Source organism: Schistocerca piceifrons, chromosome 3 (genome assembly GCF_021461385.2).
Source record: "Schistocerca piceifrons isolate TAMUIC-IGC-003096 chromosome 3, iqSchPice1.1, whole genome shotgun sequence".
Taxonomy (NCBI): Eukaryota; Metazoa; Arthropoda; class Insecta; order Orthoptera; family Acrididae; genus Schistocerca; species Schistocerca piceifrons.
The window spans coordinates 825,541,026-825,554,893 of NC_060140.1; the positions used below are offsets into that span (position 1 = coordinate 825,541,026).

Here is a 13,868-nt window from a genome sequence, read left to right on the forward strand (position 1 = left end):
CTCTGCCTCGTGATGGCTGGGTGTTGTGTGCTGTCCTTAGGTTAGTTAGGTTTAAGTAGTTCTAAGTTCTAGGGGACTGATGACCATAGATGTTAAGTCCCATAGTGCTCAGACCCATTTGAACCCAATTAATGCTACTACTTTTAATATTAACTTATTGTAATACTCATAATCTATGCACATTCTTTTTTAGATGAATCCTTGGTGATTATAATGATCGAAACAGGTCACTAGATAAAAGAAATATTTTTGATCATATGCTATTTTGGTTTCCAAAACTAACGTCATTAAATTGATGTAAATACTCTTTATAAAGCAGTAGCATTTGTATTGAGAAAGCCCACAAGATGTGGATTTTTACCATGCTAAAAACCATACCCAATTTGTGAGAAACTAGATTCGCAAGCAACTTCCTACTATGTTATCTTCCTATTCGCAAGGAACTTCCTAATATGTTATCTTTCTCAAAAGCTTCCGATGCTGATGTACAAATGGAAACTATAGACAGGGTCAGCTCAAGTTTGTCAAGTCATGGGCATATTTGTAAGCAAGTTGCAGTTTCTTGGTGGTTGAAGCCAGATACCACAAAATGCTTATGACTGATTTTTCTCCAAGTTTGATCTGGTGCAACATGAAAATAATGACTGAAACTGCTTTGAAATTTTAATAGTTTAAAGTGTACAAAACATTGTGCAGCTGACCCAGACATCTTCTTTAATTATGTGCAGAGATGTCGCAACTGTAGAAATTTGTAGAGAAATGCAAGAAGAACTGCAGAGGTTCGATGCTTGGTGCAGGGATTGACAATCGAACATAACCAAATATAACATACTGCCTATTAATAGGCAGAAATACTCATTATTGTAAGACTACATGATTGCAGAACAATCAGTGGAAGCAGTCACATCTATAAACTATACAGGAGTATGCATAAAAAGTGATTTACAGTAGAATGACCACATGAAACTAACTGAAGGTACAGCACCTAACAGACTGAGATGTACTGGAAACATAGTCCACCCACAAAGGAGGTAGCTTACAAAACTCTTGTTTGACCAATATTTGGATGTTGCTCATTAGTCTAGAATCCATACAAGATAGGATTGATAGAGGCAATAGAGATGATCCAAAGAAGGTTCATTTAATAAGTGAAGAAGTGTCACAGAGATGTTCAACCAACACCAGTGGCAGATGCTGCAAGAGAGCTATTCTACATCACAGTGTGCTTTACTGTTAAAATTCCAAGGGTATACATTCCTGGAAGAGTCTACCAGCATGTTGCTTCCTCCTCTGTATATCCCATGAAAAGACGATGAAGGTAAAATTTGAGAGATTGGATCTCACATGGAAAGTTGTATGCAGTTCCTGTGACCTATTCATGACTGATTTCTGTGACCTATTCATGACTGGAAAAGAAAAAGGGAAAACTGACATGGGTACCCAAACCACAAGGTAGCTTGCAAATTAGTAGGTGTAGAGTATTGATGATTCCAGTATTAATCAATCTTAAATTTGACCAAATTCCTTTGTAGAGCTCATATGACACTTTGCAGCCCCCTTCTGAAGGCCTTTATGTTCTTTCGCTTAACGTAATTGCAAAATTTTATTCAGATTGGAAATGATCAGGTAGGGACTGTTTGTCCACCCATTGTGGAGTGACCATATCGTGGTTTGCAGTGCTGTAAAATTTTTGCCATATGTTGTAAAGGTGAACAAAAACATCACTGAAAGGGCTTGAGTTTTCAGATCTGACTCTGTATAAGCTGGATGGGCATGTTTAACTGTTCAGTTACACTAGGTAGTACATCATGCAAGCATTGTTGCTCAGTGATCTTTCAGAAGTGCAGTCAGTTGTTGTTGTTTCCTATCATGCACAATGTTTCATCTGGACACCTGCCGCAAATCTTGTAGTGTTTTGGGATATTTGTAAACATCCCAACACACCATTGGAAAGCCGTTGAGAAGTGATGCTCGTGAGTAAGTTGAATAAGGATAAATGTAGTGGGAAACGGAAACTGTGTGTTTTTCCTTTCTTGTATGCAGTGAATGTGGAGCAGTTGTGGAGCCGGCAAGAAGGGGACCAGTAAAAATGGTTTTACAACCACTGGTCGTCCGGGAGTCATTTGTGCCATGGTGCAGCAAGTACCTGAATCCAAGAGCCATGGAGTAAACGATGCACCAACAATGGTATAATGAACAATTGAAAAGTGGTAGTTGTTTAGCTGTCCCCTCCCTCCCTCAGATCCTACAGTACCCATGTACGGACGTTTTGAATGTACTCAAGAGAGTGGTATTACTGTAGAAATTGTTAGTTGTGTTGTTAAAAGTAATAGTGAAAATGTTGGGCAAAATATACCCCTGTTTGTGAGAAATGTGGCTATTTATTTAGTAGCACAGTAGAGTGAACTTACGGAAGCGTACCAGGAATCTTCACCACAGTTGGATTGACAGGGAGGTCACATGGAAGGATCCGGACCACCAAAAAGCTACCTTGAGAAGAAAGGATAAAGGTAATACTACTTTCATGTGGCGGTGTATTGGGGTCGGCAAAGTACTGCCTCATTATATCAGCCAGGGATCCAACTTCCCGCTAGTGCTGGTATAAGACCCACCACACATCTTACAAAATAAACAGCAGGAAAAGAAGGAAAAATACACCCCAATCTTCAGGTGGGCTGTCAATGAGATATTGGCATGGTGAAAATAATGACCAGCTGCAATCCCAAATATCATTGAGTACTCAATACACCGGGAAAATGTTAATATTCTCATTTGATGATGCTCTTCTTGGATTCTCTTGCTCATTTGCTAGTGCTCTTCTTGGACTCTTTTGGGTCACTTCATAATAATGGGAGAATCAGTAACCTCAAATATATATTCTGAACACTTATGTACTTGGTTCCTTGCCTTAAAAAAATCCACGACCACTGTCTCTGGCTACTGTGGCCAGTGTGTGTGTGTGTGTGTGTGTGTGTGTGTGTGTGTGTGTTCAGCATAGTCTCCATATAAATTAAGACATTTACCCCAGTGGTACGTCAGCATGTTAATTCCATTGTCATAGAATATTGCTGCCCGAGGCCTCAATCGTGCTTGGACACCAGTGTGCAATTGCTCGTCATCGTCAAAGCCCTGTGTGCTCCCATGTGAAATCATCCACGTTCTGTCAAGTTTAAATGAACAGCTGTGTGGGGTCTTGAATTATCAGTTTTTCTTTTTTAGACGCTCTGAAGACTTCTGTTCTGTCTCACAAGTCACAAACTGCAGCCATGTCTCTTCTTCTAATGAGAAATGAGTGAGAAGTGATTCACAATGCTCATTGTTAGGCCTTGAGAAATGTCAAAGACACTGCCATACAGTACTTTTTATGTTCTTCTGACAAGAACCTCGGTACTCGTATGGGACAAAACTTGTGATAGCCTAGATTTTATATCACAACATGAAGCAACCAAGTTCATGAAAGTTTTCATCAGTTTTCTTCATCAGTTCAGCACTGAGTGCTTGGCTGGTAACTTTGCCCTTCCTCGTCAACTTTAGTGCAGCCACTGTTAAACATGATGCACGGTGGTCTCACTCCAGCTTCACTCATTTCATTGTTTCATACACAAGAAAAAGTCCCTAATAAACTTCATTTGGTCTCAGTTTTTTGGCAGACGAAACATAATCACTAACTGCACTTCACGACTCGCAGAATTTTCTATTGCAACTCACATTTTAAACATTAACAGTGAAAACAGCAGAGGCAAACCACACAGTAAATAATCAAAATCTGAGTAATGATTCAGCTGATGATCCGACACCAAATGAGGACGCTACAGCCATCTCTCACCACTGAGCGGCAAAATGTAAGTTATTTTCTGAGTAGTCCTCGTAAATAAATAGAATTGCACTATTGGTCTCATTTCTTTTGTGTCATATTTGCAGCTTGACATTTTCCAGTCGAGCACAAGATGTATTTGTAATAAACTGTGTTTTGACTTCCACTGAGTGATAAAACTTGTGATAGCACAAGGACCCAGTCGAAGGCCAAAAAATGGTTGCTAAATAGTACACAATGACGAATTGGCACCTGCCAGTTGTGATACATCAGGGGAGTATCAAATTACTTAGTTAGCTTGTTCCATATGTGTTTGCCATTTAATTTGCAAATTAGTAGAAGTAGGACGGATAAGATTCGTGAACATCTGAAGACGGTGTTGGCTGCAATCAGCCATCTGCAGGCTGCTGCCTCAGCGTGTAGTCGTGGAGAATCTGTCGCTTCATATGGAACACCTCAGATGTCGCTTGTTTTGTCCTCTGCCTCTGCTACCAAGGCAACTTAAAGTGCGGTGATTGACTGTAATGCCTTCATGTTGCTTGAGGCAGAGAGTCAATGTGGGGACTGGCCATCTGACCTTGTTTGTTTAGCCTGTGAGTGGGCAGGTAGCTGCTCCTTCAGTGGTCATTGGGAGCTCCAGTGGTAGGCAAGTTATGGAGCCCCTTAAGAAAATAGTATCCAGGGCTGGAAAGGAATCCAATATGCACTTGGTATGTCTACTAGGAGGCATCATCTGAGATGTGAGGGAGACCCTGCCTGTTGCTATTGCGGGTGCAGTGTGCAGTCATCTGCAGGTTGTGACTCATGTTGACACCAATGAAACAGGTTGCTTGGGTTCTAAGGCCATTCTCAGTTTGTATGGGGAGCTGCTGGGATTGATGTGGCTGCTATCCTCACAGAGTGCAAGCAGAGCCCGCAATTTACAGAATCCTGCCCAGAATTGATATGGGTCCTTTGATTTGGAGCTAAATGGAGGGACTAAACACCGGCTGCGGTGGTCTCGCGGTTCTAGGCGCTCAGTCCAGAGCCGCGCGACTGCTACGGTCGCAGGTTCGAATCCTGCCTCGGGCATGGATGTGTGTGATGTCCTTAGGTTAGTTAGGTTTAAGTAGTTCTAAGTTCTAGGGGACTGATGACCACATATGTAAAGTCCCATAGTTCTCAGAGCCATTTTTTTGAGGGACTAAACCAGAGGCTTTGCTGATTGTGTGACACTCTTAGCTGCAGATCTCTGGACATGCATTATGGGTTGGAGAATTGTAGATTTCCCTTGATAGGTCAGGGGTTTGGTGCACACAGGAAGCAGCTACTTGAGTGGCAGAGTACTTGTGAAGTGCACATGGGGGCTGTTTAGGCTAGGCGCTAGTTTGAGATCAACAGTCAGTATGCAGAGAGCAAAATCAGATTGATACAAAATAAAGGAACTTTGGCAGTCAAAATTTTAGCAGTAAATTGCTGAAGCATTTGTAACAGATTTCCTGAATTTACTGCCCTCCAGGAAAGTTTTCACACTCAGATTATTCTCAACACTGAAAGCTAGATGAAACCTGAAGTAGAAAGCTCCAAAATATTTAAAAAGTCATCAAAAGACAGGTTTGACACCATAGGAGGGGTAGTGTTCATTGTAGTTTACAAAAAGATTATACCTGTTGATGCTGAAACTGAGTCTAACTGTGAAGTTATTAGGACACGAGCAATTGCATCCAAGTAAACTCAAGTTAATCATCAGATGTTTCTATTGGCCACTTCATTTCACTGTAATATTTGTAGAATTGTTCACAGGAAGTCTAAGTTCAGTAGTTCATAAGTACCCCCAACGTACACTATTAGTTGGAAGTGACTTTAACCTACCAAGTATAGTTTGGCACATCTAGAGATTCATTGCAGTGGTTCGACAGACAGAATTGTGAGTAGTACTGACACATTTTCCAGAAACTGTCTTGAGCAATTACTTCAACAACCCACACACAATGGAAATACTTTAGACCTTGTAGCTGCAAACAGACCTGATCATACCAACAGTGTCAGTGTAGAGACAGGGATTAGTGATCACAATGTCATCACAGCAGAGAGGATTACTAAAGTTAATAAATCCATCAAGAAAGTAAGGAGGATTTTATGCTGTAAAGAACAGATAAGCAGTCTTTAGCATCCTGCTAAGAGAATGAATGGACATCATTTAGTCCTAATGTGATGGACATACAGGAAATGTGAGTAATGTTCAAACCAATTGTAAATCGTACTCTGGAGAAATGTGTGCCATGTAAGTGGATTAAGCCGAAAAGAACATGGAAATGTTGACAGACAAAAGTTAGTGGAAATTCATGTGTCCATAAAAATATGATGTACAAATCTCACAACTTCTTTCACCATTATACCTTAGTGAAGTATCAGTTTGAGAACCCAAGAAAATTCTGGTCCTACATAAAGTCACTGACTCGGTCAAATGATTCAGTTCAGTCTCTCATTGACAAGTCTGATGTTGCAATAGAAGACAGCAAAACAAAAGCTGAAATTTTAAATTTTGTGTTTAAAAAATCATTCACGTAGGAAGATTGTACTGACATACCATTGTTTGACCATCACACTCACTGACTCTTGTATTGAGGAGCAACTGAAAAAGTTGAACACAAATAAGTGCCAAGTCTAGACATAATCCCAATTCACTTATACGGAGAGTACTCTATGGCATTGCCTCCTTACTTAGCTTGTGTTTATCAGAGATGCAAATTTATGCAGTGAAATGTGTATCCAAGCCACAGCAACATAACAGGATGCAGTATTTACAAACAAGCAGGAGAAAACATGAGTAAACACTGTCAAACTACAAAACATAATTTATAAATAACAAACCACATGAAATTGTTCACCTTACCTAATTTTCACAAAACTTTTATTGATGTTCACAGGTTCAGCTCAGCTAAACAAAAACATGTTTCATACATAAAAGCAAACTTGTCACAGCTGAGAACTACCAAAATACTATTATGTTAAGACTAAAATCAGGCATATGCCATGAATTTTACCAGAACATACATTTTAAAGGTTGGTTGATAAACAAAAAATTAAATGCAGACAATTTTCTAACATTTAACTGATGACATGGTATACTAATTTAGACCTGTGGCAGAATTTTTATGGCAGCCACAGGACAAACACATGTTAAATAGAAGGAAAGTGGACATAAAATTTAAGTGGAAACAAAATCTGATATATCATATTCCTTAACCTAAAAATAACCTGTATGAAAATATTTCAGGATGCCACAACTGTGGTGAAACATGTTTGGGTGATAAAGCAATAATTTGTGTACTTGCAAAAAGATGGAGCCATCCTTAATTTATTACAAAATATTATTTTTGTCATGCTGTCGTGGTGGCTTCATGATAGTTTTTATGTTCCTCATGCACCATGCTTAGTATTAATTCCTTGATGGCAGATAGCCACAATGCTTAGAGCCTGTAGCCATCATCTCCATTTAAATAGCACTGATTCTTCAAGAATGCAACAGCTTCCTGAACTTTCCTTCTATAAATATTACTTTCTTTGGCTAGCACTTGTATTTTATTAAAGTCAATTACCCAGTCACATTCTTCATGACGACTCACTATCACAGACTTTACACTTCTTCTTAAACAAATGTCACTCACGGTTAGTGCTTCCTTGTCCTTCACTATCTACTGTGGTAGTATTTACACAACGGCAATGGCCCACCAGTGGCAGCCTGAAGATCTTCACACTTCCCAGAAAAATTGCAGGAAAAAGTCTATTATAAGGGGACATGACAAGGCTTTTTCAATTGCGTTCAGCCATCTGAGGTCACCAGGATAATGCTGGAGAAGATGCCAGCAGAGGGATTGAAATATCGAGTATTTTAGAATTTTGAAAAGGAATATTATGCAGTCTAACAGCTTAGAAGATCAGTGTATTATTACACAGAAGGTAGTATTTACAGAATTCAGTAGTAGTGTAATATTTCAAACAATGGAAACTCCAAGTAGGAATATCAACAATGTAGGAAAAGACACATTGCTTATCGTAAAGGATATACGTCAAGTTGCAGACAAGCATGATTAAAAGACACTCACATATAGCTTTTGTCCACAGCCTTCATCAGTAAAGAGAGACGCACACAACATTCACACACACAAACAATCAAGCACTCCTCATGCACCTGTGGCACAACATGCAGCTGACCATCACACACTTGATTTCAAAGGCTGCTTTGCCACCCGAGCCATCTGGATCCTTCCCTCCAACACCAGATTTTCCGAACTGTGCAGATAGGAGTTATCCTTACAATACATTCTCTGCCCCCGTAATTATCCCGGCCTCAACCTACAGTAACATACTGTCTCCACACCCTCCACCCAACAGTTTCCAATCCATCTGTCCTGTCATCTCCTCCCCATTTTCGTCTCCCATCCTGTTTATTTACAGACCTCTGACAATGCATCTGCCTGTCTTTCCCCACTCCTCTCCTTGTTTGTTCCTTTTTTCCCCACCCCCCCTACTCCCACAGCCTCCTGAAGTAGTGCAGTCCAGTCCCTGCACACTCCACCAGGCAGCATTTGTCTCTCTCCCCACCCGTACACTACTACCCCCTCCCCTTCCCAAACCCCTCGAGATTACTGTTGCTCCATGTGACGTTGCATTCTGGCCTGAGGTGCTGGAGATAGTGGTCATGTTTGCTTTTTTTTTTGTGTGTGTGTGTGTGTGTGTGTGTGTGTGTGTGTGTGTGTGTGTGTGTGTCTTTAATAATGAAGGCTGTGATCGAAAGCTATATGTGAGTGTCTTTTAATTGTGCCTGCCTGCAACTTGACATGTCTTCTTTACTGTGAATAGTAATTTGTCTTTTACTGCATTGTTTTTTGTAGTGTAATATTTTTGACCCCTAGAACTGACTTTGCATATATTTGGCTCACATATTTAATTCTTGAACTGAAGCTTCCATATGTTGGACACTGACTATGCACAGGAGAGATAAACACTTTCCAGGAGACTATCCCTAATTCTAGGTTGTGCTGCAGTGTGTGCTGGATATGAATTGCTGTGAGTGCTGCAAGTACCCACCACCTATAAATTAACGTGTGCCACTCTGATGCCAAAGGAAGTGCAATTCAATCTTTTTTTTTTTCCCCCCTAAGCTAAAGATCTGTGCACTGGTGTATTCAAAATTCTGATGTCTAATAATGGGTCTGTCTCCTTGAATCACTTCATCAGCATCTCCTCGATTAGTACCTGGGACAGAAGTTGTCGGTCAGCCATTGCGCAGCTTATCTGCAATGACTGTTCCTTGATTACCAAACTACTTCACCCAATGCTGCACATTGTTGATGTCCATTACAGTATCTCCATACACTTTCCTCGTGAATGAGGTTAAACAGCTTTAAAATTGGGGATCATGAAGCAGAACTCTGAAATTTTCCAAACTGATTTTGAAGCTTGGATTTAACAATGGTGCAAATGTGTACAAATGCATGGTGACTATGTTGAACCACAGTGTCATGTAGAGGACAGTTCAGGCTATGATGTGTACCGATTCCACTGTAATATGTTCATTATAAAATTTTGGTATGACACAGAGGCATTACTTTTTCCTGACCCTTGTGTCTTGTGCTTTATCTTCCATGGTAACAGCTGCTACAAAAAGTGATGTTTGAATTTCTTCAATAAAGATTTCAGTTTTACTGGTGAATGAGTATTGTATAGTGAGGTCTATGGGCAGTCTTAAATTAAGGAGGGCATTAGTTTTAACTGTCTCTTTTTTCAGACTTCGTCAGATATTTAACGTTCATATTTGAGTCTGTCACAGAAGGCTCTTTTTATGGTACCAGTTGTTTACTACAGTATTAGATAAGAGAAAAAATTTCTCTTTCCTAACAACAATTATTTTATTCTTGTGGTTATTCCTGTGTTTGCTAAAGTCATATTCTGTTGTGCATCCAAGTTTTATTTAATCTTATACTTGCTCGAACAGTCCATGGGTGTACTGCCGGTCCATAGCGTCCAACGGGCACAATATTTCGGCGATCAGACATGTCGCCATCGTCAGGTGCGCTGATGAACTGAGCTCCTGAGGCTGTGCGGCCGTATTAAATCCCCTCCCCTTGGACCGGCAGTAGATCCGTGGGCTGTCTGTGCAAGAAAAACGCCAGGAGAAACTGAAGAATCTAATCTTATACTGCTCCTGTTCTAAATCCAATCCATATGTCACACACATGTGATTGATTTTGTTGTAAGGCCTATCCTGTGCATCAATTTTTTGACCCCTACCACGACTGGAACCACTTACTCTAGTGTAGATTGAGGAATCTGTGAGAGCAGACATGTAATATATGAATTCTGCACTAATAACTGTGCACAGAATTCTGTAAGGGAATACCCTGTCCATTCGAATGAATGGTCCCTACCAAAAGTAACATAGATTTCTCAGTTATAGACCATCCAAATCACGACAACAGAGTTGATTTCAGCAGCTGCTTTGTGCCTGGTGCTATATGGATGTAAAGCTGTAGGTATTTTAAGTCATGGCAGTATTACTGAATCACAGTTTTCCTTCTGTTGTAGTGGGTGTTCCTTCCTGAGCCTCCAATCCGAGGAAAGCTGGTCCTCCCTCCACCTGTCAAAGTGGATTATCGTGCAGCATGTTTCTGCCACCGGGAACTCATAGATATTGGTTTTGTGTGTTCTGTTTGTCTCTCCAGTAAGTTGATAGTCTACTATAGTTTAATTTTGCATCGTATTGTGGATCACTGGTAAATGAGTCATATTCATTGCATATATGAAGATAGATCACTATTCATCAAGTAGAGGAGGCTGAACAACATACAGACTGATAGATAGAAAAAGATAAACTTCTAAGCTCTCAGACAAGAGTTTTCTTCACAGCTAAAGCACACACACACACACACACACACACACACACACACACACACACACACACACACACACACACACAGTACTGTTACTGCCCTAAGTCCCTAAGTCCGTGTGTGGGGGGGGGGGGAGGGGGAGTGCAGTATGAGATGGTTCCTCTACCACACTTCTAGTACTGATACCAAATTTGCACTCAGCTTCAGAGGTGAAATATTTTGTCACTGATGAGAGCGTTTTGTACCCTTCAGCATCCTATGTAACAACTTCAAGAGTTGGTTCATGCCTGCTTTCATAGTGTGCACATGACACGCCATGTTTAACAAAATGAATTGTAGTGGTCGTTATTCCTTCTTTTCTTCCGTTGAGATCAGTGTTTACATCTGTTCTCTTTCTGCTTTATTTTTCCACTCAGTCTCCATTGATCTTTTATTCAATGTGTTTTCCAAGCCCCACACTACCTCTTTACCTTTCTTTCTGTTCTTTTCTACCCATACTTAGTTATTCACCTACCTGCAGCTCTCATCCTGCACCTCCTGCTTGCCCCATGTCTCCTTACAAGCCCCCTCCTGAATGACTAATGCACATTTCGTATCTCCTCCATTATGTTTCATTACTCTTGTTCTGAAGATAAGAACATGTAGTTCCAGACTCTAGGCCTATCTTAAGTATAAAAATTACCTGTACTTGTACCAGCATACACAAAGGTAAGTACTGGCCACTCTGCATTTTTCTCTTTGCAGATAATGTTTTGTATTAGATTTTCATTGACTAAAAAAAGCCATGGTAGTGTCTTAAATTAGTAATAACAAACAATGGAAAGTCCAGGGTGAGCCAAAAACAATATTATGAAAAGGATAGATTGCTACTCACCTTGCAGAAGAGTGCTTGAACCACAGATGGGCACAACAAAAAAACTGCTAAACATGTAAGCTTTCAGCCAAAAGGCTGTATTCTGAAGTAGAAAACACACACACGTTCACACAAGCACAACTCATACACACACAACAACTATCCCTGGTAGCTGTGTGAGTTGTGCTTGTGAGAAAGTGTGTGTGTTTTTGCTATTTCCAAAAAACATATTTTGCCAAAAGATTAAATGTTTAACAGTTTTTTCATTTTGCGTGTCCATAATTCGTTGCCTGCTCTATGTGGTGAGTACCAATATGTCATTTTCATAATATCATTGTTAAATTAATAATTTGTTGAAATTGTAACTTTGTATAATAAGGTAACTGCATTGTGTTTTGTTTTTTACAGTATTCTGCAAATTCAGTCCCATTTGCACAACATGCCAGTAAGTAAAACAGCAGCAGAATTATACAAGCTACTTATTTTGTTGACATGCCACTAATTAATTCTGCTTTTTTTTAGCACTGTATTCAAGAGTCCTGGTCCCTTGCCATTGAAAGGCAAGAAGAAAAAGATAAAACTGACATAAGGGGTACTCTCTTGTTCAGAGTTTCAGCTAATATAAGTGCATTTTGTTTCTTTTATAACAATACAGCAGTTGACAGCTTACTGCATTTTAAATATTCACCCAAAGCCATAAATAATATCATTTTTTCCTGAATTAAGTTCTGATCTTTGTTATATCAAGTTACAATTTCACAGATAAATTTTCTTGACAAAAGTGTCAGTATATTAAAAAACAAAAGAGTACATTATACATTCAGTTGTACATTTTTTCTGTTAATAAAACAAGCTATATAAAACCAAACAGGTTTCTTCTAGTTATTACCATATGAATTGTCTGGTGTCAAACATTGCTATAGAAAGATATAAGCAAAGTGATTAGAGATTGTTTGCCTTCATAAGATCTCTGACACCATAGCATTGCAGTTAGCTTCAGTGTTCCTCCAGTCAGCCAACTATCCTAAACAACTTTTAGTTCAGACATTGTATAGTTTTTTTTGTAAATAACAACTGAAAATTTAAATACATCCATTGTGAAAGGTGGTATCTACTACTGGGAAGGAGATGGGGGGTGCAGGTGACTTAATGACTGCTCAGTTAGACTTAAATTTCTGGATTAAGTTTGATTTTAAACATTTAGAACAACTATGGAATCTGGTAGAAGAATTCATTGAAAACAATAAACAGTTTTTTTGTTCATAGTGTTTAACTAGATTATAATGCATATAAAAGATGAGCATAAAGTACCTTCCCCTTCTCAATTAGTACTGCTAGGGTTGAACATCTAAGCTCTGCAATTTTGGCATTACTGATAGCATCAGATACTGGAGGTGAAAATGTCAAAAGGTTTACTAATTTTCTTATTTTCAGTCACTGATATATAAAGAGAGCAGATTCTGGGGTAACTAGTCATTGAAGAAAGAGTATTTGTGGTGCAGAAGCATATAATAAGGATAATATGTAACATGTGTGCTTCTAGGTTGGTAATTCTGGAAAACCTGGAGCTTTTGGGGAATTATATTTTACCTGGAAAAATCAGTGAAATTCAAGGTATTTCAGAAATCTCATAAAATCTCAGAGAATCTTGTGTTCTTAACCTACCATTGAAAATTAATTTTATTGAGTTTTATAAATCACAGATTTTAAAATAGCTACATAATATTTCAAAGTGTGTTAATTGTGTGAATATTATTCCATATAAATTATTTACGATTAAAAACTGCTATAAGGGGGTTTGTTTGTGTTGTTGCCCCAGATGATGATTATACGAAGATTTTGTCAGGATTTGTAAGCAGTGGGTCCTTGTGGTACGGCAATACGCGAACACCAAAAAGTAAGTTTAAACAGTTTTACTAACAAAGGCTGATTATAAAACACGCACGCTACGTGCACCCATCATCACTGTGTCTGACATCCTAACACTGGCTAATTACGGTCGTATCGAAAGGCTCCATGGTGAGCTAAGAAGAGAGACATATTCGTGCCCGAGGCCACGCTAGTTAATACTGCGCGCTGCAGACGGCGGCCAGTGGCGTACTCACTCAGCGTTGCACTGCGGTCGGACCCACTTTTACTGACCAAGCAAATTGTCAGCATTCCAGATAGGCCGCCTGGTGAGTGCATGTTACATACCGTATGGCTGCGTACAACCTGTAGACCCTTACATCACTCTCACCAGAGAAAAAGAGCAACCATAGGTGGCTCAAAATGACCTCCTGGGTGTTATGAATCTATTTCGCCATTTGTGGCATCAGAAGGCATT

General features: G+C 39.5%; 1 protein-coding gene across 3 annotated transcripts in view; it reads left to right on the top strand.

The window, feature by feature from the left end:
- Window positions 1-12,410, top strand: part of LOC124788087 (general transcription factor IIH subunit 3) — a 35,566-nt gene extending 23,156 nt beyond the window's left edge. For 2 of the 3 annotated variants that reach the window (XM_047255184.1, XM_047255186.1), the window contains 3 exons: window positions 10,385-10,520; window positions 11,951-11,987; window positions 12,065-12,410. In XM_047255184.1, coding sequence (XP_047111140.1) covers window positions 10,385-10,520; window positions 11,951-11,987; window positions 12,065-12,131 — 240 coding nt within the window. In that variant the 3' untranslated portion in view covers window positions 12,132-12,410. The remainder of the gene's footprint in view (window positions 1-10,384; window positions 10,521-11,950; window positions 11,988-12,064) is intronic. The other variant, XM_047255187.1, reaches the window with a different exon arrangement.
- Window positions 12,411-13,868: the final 1,458 nt, after the last annotated feature.